Here is a 7,550-nt window from a genome sequence, read left to right as displayed (position 1 = left end):
AATCTGTTTTGTGTGTTGTTGTTTTTTGACAGTCACTTTACATCAGTTTCAAGGTGCAAAGATTTAAGATTCTAGTTTGCCTTAAAAAAGAATTCTTGCTTCTCAAGATGCTGGGATGTAAAACTATACTACAATCTTAGGAAATAAACTTGAATAATAATAATAATAATAATAAAAACAACAATAATAAACTTCCCCACCAAAAAGGAAGGAAAAGTGTAAAATGTTCACATTATTTGTTCTGTTACTGTCCACACTGCATGTGGAAAAAAGACAGCACCAGTAAAAAAATAAAATAAAATAACCAAAACAACATGAACATGCTAAGAACTACGTTCTTTCCATAAAAAAAAAAAAAAACTTTTATAAAATATATATGCATATATGTGTACATATAAAAGAAAATCTGAAAATACTTCTTCATTTTTTTTTTTAGTAAAGCAAGCAGTGGCTTCTAAAATATCTGCTTGTTTTGGTTTTGTGTTTTCTTAAAAAACAAACAAACAAACAAACAAAAAGTGAATACTGAATACAAAAAAAGGGGAATATAAGTCAACTGAATCTACAGAGTAAAAAAAACATCCCACATTAAACGAGAAAACTTTAAGAGAATATTCGGATAGCCTGTGTGACCAGCGTGTGGCAGACAGGGCACTCCGGGTGGTTTAGCTCACAAATTCGGATGGCACACTCCATGCAGAACAGGTTATGACCACATGGGACCAGGGCGGCTGTCACCTTGCTTTCAAAGCAGGTCATGCAGTCTCGGGCCACGGCGGGTGGTGAATCTGGCACGGGGAGACGGCCGGTGAACGCAGTGGTGACAGCAGTGGGCTCGCTGTGTGCGCGGCGCGCCTGGGCATGGGAGGATCCAACTGCGTTGGAGTTGCCACATGGTTCGGGCAGACCCGGGGACAGTCTGGTCAGAGGGAGAGGCAGGCCTCCGAAGCTTTTGGAGCGCTGCTGGGCGTAGTAAGCCACCTGTTTGGGATAGTCTGGATCGCCCCAGCTCTGAGTGCCTTCTGAACCAAAGTAAGAGCCTGACTTGTCCCCGTTGCTGGTGAAGTCACCTTTACTGTAAATCCCCCCTCCATTTCCACCTCCACTACTTCCGACGATGGCGTCTGAGAAATTCTGGCGGTAGCTGCTGGTGAGCGGCTTGCGCGGGGCCCCCTGTAGCCCCCACACCTGCTGCAGGCGGCTCTCCAAACCCCCGTTGCCAGCATCAGGCCCCAGGCAATCGTTCTCATTGTTGTGATCATGCAGCCCGCCCGTGCGGAATGCGATGTGCGCCTCTATTTCTTCCCGAGCTCGCTCTGCATTCCCAGGGGAGCCTGTGATCTCAAAGACAGGGTCACGGTCACGGCTCGGGGTGACGATGTAAGTGCACGTTTGCTGTTGGATACGTTTTATCGTCGAGCCTTTGGGTCCAACCACCAAACCCACCACACGATAGGGCACCCTCACCTGTATGGTGGTCTGGCCAGGTAGCGGTGCAGGTGGGGAGCCGCTGAAAGAGACGCCCAACTTGTTCCTAGAGGCCCGCAGCATGGAGAAGTGTTCTGCCGCAGAGATGATCTCTCGTCTGGCCAGGGCCACGTCTTCTTTCCGACCTGTGATGAGGAAGACTGGTTCTTCACCTCTGACTGGGGTCTTGATGTAGGTGTTTGTCTTTGCACGCAAAGCTTTGATTTTGCAACCTGTTGAGTGGAGAAGGAGTATCATGATTAAGGCTGATTTTGACATTTTGCTTATTTACAGGTCATAAGGTCACCCATGACCAGGCCCACATGGAATCTGAGCTGATTGCCACAAAATTGAAACCTTCAAAGTTCTACACGTGTACAAATATTTTGGCCGATTTGATGATGCATTCAGGCATCAATAAGAGTGAATTAGCACCTCAGCTTAGTTTAAATGTGTAAATCCATTTTACAGATTTCTGATCAATTTCCCCCAAAATCAGCATAGAAAATTAGTAAAAAATTCTGCAGATTCATCTGGGCCTGCCCATGCACTGTTCTACTGTAAATAATATATAAAATATACCCAATACCAATTTTTTTCTAATATAAATGAGCATAATCTTATATTTCATTGAACACAACTGGCTTCTTCGGAAAACTATTCTTACTTAAACTTCCACATTCACGTCAAAATGTTCTCAAAAAACTATTTTCCCAAAGATTTTGTTGTGTTGTTTCAGTTGTGGTGCCTACACAAATCGTCGTTTTTTTCCGATTGTAATATTTTTGTCCTTTTATTCATAATATAAAATGTAAAATTATAGAATTGTAATCACCGTATTTAGCATAATAAATCCCTTTTAGTATAATAAATTGGAGTCTGTGTTGATACATCCCATTAGGATTAAATCTGTAATTAGACTAGCTTTTAAATATCAAGTTGTGTGAATTACGCCTACTCTGCAAACATACGATGTACAGTGTTCCGTGGCTGACATATTCAACACTGATCAAATGTTTAACACATTTGACTTGAGTTGACTCAAGGACAGAGAAAGCAAACTAAACCTTACATAAAGTTATTGTTGAGACATGAATGTATGGCAGTGCAATGGGCTGGCTCATATAGAGCACTGTAGTAAATATTAGCACCTCAGTGGCGTCTTATCAAGAGTAGGGTGGCTTTGTCCGCCCAGGGGCCTGTTCAGTGGTTGGATATCTGCACACTGGTTTCATGCCTCATTGTGTACAGCAGAAGCTAAAAAATAACCTGGATGGACTGTCTAGCACTGACAGCAGGGAGCATAGATTCCCTCCTGTCGCTGAATCGTGGCTCACGCTGCAGGTCCACATCTCCTAACGGGCATGGCAGCCACTGCAGGTGCACAAAGCATTAGGACCTTGCAGCTCAAATTCCAACTTAATGGTGATAACAAGTATACAGATGATGGTAAGTGTGGTTCTTTTTTTTGTTGCCATTATTCAGAACTATTTTATTGTTATATTATGCCAAATGCACATAATGGAATCACATTGTTCTATTATTCATAGCAAGTGATAGCTATTTACTCACCCTCATGTTGTTTCAAACCTGTATGACTCACTTTTGTCAATGGAATACGAAAGGAGATGTTATGCAGAATGTTAGCCTCAGTCCCTATTCACTTTCATTGAATGGAAAAATGTAGAGATGCACGGATGTACAGCTGCCGATATTTATTGGCCAATTATTGACGAAATTAAAACCATCGGCATATCGGTAATAAGCATGAAAGCGGCTAAATGAATAAACAACGGTTTATTAATAATTAAATATTAACACACTTTGTGAAAACTTTGATTGAACTGTGAATTCAAAAGAACAATTTAGAATATGCAAGCCAAAAACTGTATGTAGAAGTGTTGGCACGCCTAAGAACATGTCATATTTCATTTTTATTCGGTTTCATTCTCATATTAATGTGGAAATAAATGCTATAACCGGATGTGGCCGTTGTGAAAGTGACACTTACCTATAGGGTACATGATGAGGGAAACACTTTGAAACCAGGAGACTTTGACTTTTGAGATATCAGTATGATATCCATTAATAACACATGATTGATTGAATTAAGATTGAAATTGCAAATTGCCTTGTGCGATTCCTAAACCTAAAAAGGCTGCGGTTTAAACAGCAAAAACAGAAGTGCAAAAAAATGTTTTAGAAGTACAAAATACATTTTTTCATATCAATCATCATGTTATCATATTTAGTTTTTTTTTTTGTATTATCTTGTATTTATCTTTTAATTCGGCTCTCTTTAAAAAATCAGCCTGCCACGTGTTCATCAGATCCAATGAAATTAATTATTGTTAGAACAGTGAAAAATCTTCTGTACCTCTTTGTACATTTTTAAGCATTTCTAAGTACAACAACGATCTGATGACAAAATAAGGTAAGTGGCAAAATATCGGTAGCATTATACGCCTATAGTTTGTTGTATTTAGACTAGCTTTTAAATATAAAATTGTCTGAATTATGCCGACTCTGCAAAAATACAGTGTTCTCTGGCTGACATATTCAACACTGATAAAATGTTTAACACATTCATAATGTTTCAGGTGTAAACTGTTCTTCGATTTGAAGAAAGCAAGCTAACCCCCGTAAGTAGAACAGTGATCTGATTATAAAATGAGGTAAGTGGCAAAATATCGGTAGGGTTATCGGCCTATAGTTTTTTGTTAAAATTGTTATCAGCCAAGAATGTTCATATCGGTGCATACAGAAATAAATGTTGTGTTCCACAGAAAAAAAGAGAGTCATATGGGTTTGGAATGACATGACAATGAATATATCTACATTTTTAGGGTGAATTAGCCCGTTAATTAACCTTTACAAAAAGTTAGTAAAGGCAACACAAATGTTAAATTATTGAAACCTATCAGTAGCTAATGAGATATAGTCCCCCTTTCCAAATCCTCTTAATCAGCACTTTTCAGTCCATGCACTTGCTCTGTCTTGTCCCACCTCGAAACATCCTAAGTTTTCCCATTTGATTTTAAAGTATACTCTTCTAATAAGACGCAGGCCACTTTAGTGCTCAGCAATCTCATCATATGCAGGGAATACACTTGCAAGAAAAATGTATTAGAATACACTTCATCTGTACTATCTGGTGTTACAGCATTAATGAATGGACAGGGCATAGAGGCTTCCTGACCCCCTGCTTTGAGAGTGCTGATGTACTGGTAGACGGGGCGTGACTCTAACACACTCTATTTTATAGTCTGTCTCTCCAGATCCATATGCACACGGCTGTAAACAACACAGATGATATTCAAAAGAGTGGCTAATCATTGTGAATTTCACAATAACTGTTTCTTAAACTTGTAGGTTGACCCCATCTTAAATATTTGCTTACATCCTTTCAAATGCAACAGCTTTCCAGAAACGTTTTGCATCTCATGCAATTAATGTTTTATTATTTAGTACCTATGTAATGACTAAATGTGAAATCTTAAGGCTAAATCAGTTTCAGACTATGTCTGTGACAAGTGTCACTAAATACTCCAAGTGGTTCAGCTCTAAGCCATTGTCTTGAACTTATGCAAAATAGCAACAACGTACAATCAAAATATAACTATAGCTTTAACTTTTCCGCTGACTCACGTTTATATGCTATTATCCATTTTTCCCTATCATATGTTGAACGCTCCCTGTGTTGTACACAAGCTTTTGCCACACCCCCTATATAGAAATATAATATATGGCAAAATATTTAAAACACAAATAAGCCTATGTTCATGTATGACTTTCACTGATATAAAAAGTCACATACTTGTACATAAAAGCAACAACATAAAAAATACAACAAACATGGGCTTTTCCACATATGTGACATATATTCTCCCAAATCAAGTTGGAATTTGAATATGTAGGACTACATATATGCCTAAATGAATGAACTATAATTTCATATGTGTTCATATTTTGCCATATATCATATTTCTGTATGGGACACGCAGACTTTAACTCCTTTGTCTGGCAACCCTTTCAGAATTTCAGCACTTTTAATTGACAGCTAGTGTTTAGAGGTTCACAAGAGAACCTTTCGGCGAGATTTGAGCATCAGCGGTCAACTAAAGTTCTCCTCGTCTTTGTCTGAGAGGTAGTCTGACAAAAACAACGTGGTGCTGCATGAGGCGCCCAAAGGAAGGAATGATACAATGTTTCCTGTCAACAAAGACAGTTGAGTGTTACAATGCTTCCAGTGCGCGCACGAGCGTTCGAACTGTTAACCGTTAAATGTTCCATTTTTGTTTTTCAAAAAAGAAAAAGATTTACGCGCGCTCAGACGACAAAGGAAAAGAAAAGCGCGTCTGCATGCTCGCATTGATGGCGTGGAGCTGGAATAATGCGCTCTAGTGACTTTGTTCTCTCGGCCGCTGATAACTTTGCTTAACGCTTAGAGAAAACGCTCACGTATGTGCTATAATATGCATTGCGATCGGAGGCTGAATTGTAACACAGTTTTGATAAAATGGGCACATTGTCCACCCTAACCCGCAGGAAAAGAGATCACCACTCCCTTTTTTCTTTGTCAGGAAAATCAGATGTGGCTTTTGCCATCCCTCAACACTTTGTTAGAGCGATTGAGTTGCGAACAATGTAAAAGTGCGCATTGTTGTATTTACCTTGCCTCCCCACTATTTCGGCCACATGTTCGGAGCTTGGCACGGGCACGCACTCGGTGATGTTGCAGCCCCGTCCCTTCGTTTCGGTGGACGAGCTCTCGTACAGGGCGCACAACTTGCTCTTCCCCGGTAAGATCCCAGATTCGGATCCAACTCCGTGATTGTGATGGTTATTGTTACTCCGATCTTGAACTATTCCGCCACCCGCAGGAGCTCCGCTGCTGTCCTCGCCCTCTCCAAGACCCAGCAGCGACAGTTGGCCCAGTGCAACTCTCAGGGCACGGGAATCGTCTTCCTCTTCCTCGGATGGCACCAGGAGACCCTCGCCCCCGAAACCGGGGCCGGCTAAATCCCCGCCGTAGCCCCCGTTTTTCTCCATGATCCCTGCGAGAACCAGCAAGCTAGGCATGGCTAACAAAAGAGTATGAGACAAAGACACTGGGTAAGAGACTGGAGAAACAACCACCCTCGCCGCTACCCCGCCCCCTCTCCTCGATCCGAGTCCCCCCTTTGCGCTAGTCCCTCCCATAGTCCGGCCCCCTCTCCGATTCCGATGCGCATAAGGAGAACGGTACACAAGGATGTCTGCGCCGAGATGGGCGAGGCGATGCGATGCTCCACCCCGTCTGGCTCACTCAGTCCCCGCCTCGCGGAGACAGAGCGAGTCACCATGCATCCATCCGTCCGCTGCATCTCTAGACTCCTGTCCTTGTAGCAACCCGCAACTCACTCCAAACGCGTAATCCAATACATCACTATTACGCAGAAAATATTAAGCGAAAACACGCATTGATACTTCACGTTCCTTTGTTTAACAGGGAGATGTGTGTTATCAAACCACAGCCAGAATGAGAACACGTGCGCCCCTGCAAACATCAACCACCCAGGCGCTTTTGTCCCCTCTACATTGTCACATCGGGACTGTTTCTGTTGTGAATTTTTATTTTTGGATAAACTGATTGCCTTAACTTAAGTACAGGAGTTAAAACACATGTCCCTAATTTATCCCGCAAAGTGAAAGAGTTAAACTGACATAATTTGGGGGTCCGCCCACCCCGTTTGCCGTTGGTTGCAGCGGGTTTGTTTGGACTACCGTTGCGCATGGAGTGCTGCTACACTGAGAGGAAAGAGTGCACAAGCTATGAGAAGAAGAGACGTAGGGAGTTATCAGATATACGGTGCATGGTCTGCACTGCACAGAGTCTGTAATTATAAAGAGAGAGAAAGTGAGAGGAGAGAGAGCACATTTCACACAACATCGGAGGCCAGCCTCGAACAAAGACCATTCGTGCTTCTACCCCAGACGACTGTGTCCTTATGATGATGCCACGCCTGGCGGCAAAAATGAAACGTGGAGCAAACGCAACAACAGCAGCAGTAATGATAATATTAATAAAATAAATAAATACA

The 7,550-nt window shown here is 41.8% G+C and overlaps 1 protein-coding gene across 1 annotated transcript; it reads right to left on the bottom strand.

Annotated features, from left to right (window-relative positions):
- Positions 1-462: 462 nt before the first annotated feature.
- On the bottom strand, positions 463-6,549 carry mex3a (mex-3 RNA binding family member A). The gene is made up of 2 exons (XM_052143383.1): positions 6,141-6,549; positions 463-1,700 (listed from the first exon to the last, which is right to left on the bottom strand). The coding sequence occupies exons 1-2, from the start codon at positions 6,547-6,549 to the stop codon at positions 604-606; spliced, it is 1,506 nt and encodes a 501-aa protein (XP_051999343.1). The 3' UTR covers positions 463-603.
- Between the last annotated feature and the right edge of the window lie 1,001 nt (positions 6,550-7,550).

This window comes from Xyrauchen texanus, chromosome 15 (genome assembly GCF_025860055.1).
Source record: "Xyrauchen texanus isolate HMW12.3.18 chromosome 15, RBS_HiC_50CHRs, whole genome shotgun sequence".
Classification (NCBI taxonomy): Eukaryota; Metazoa; Chordata; class Actinopteri; order Cypriniformes; family Catostomidae; genus Xyrauchen; species Xyrauchen texanus.
The sequence above is the reverse complement of the archived record's forward strand: the minus strand, read 5'-3'. Positions and strand labels throughout refer to the sequence as shown.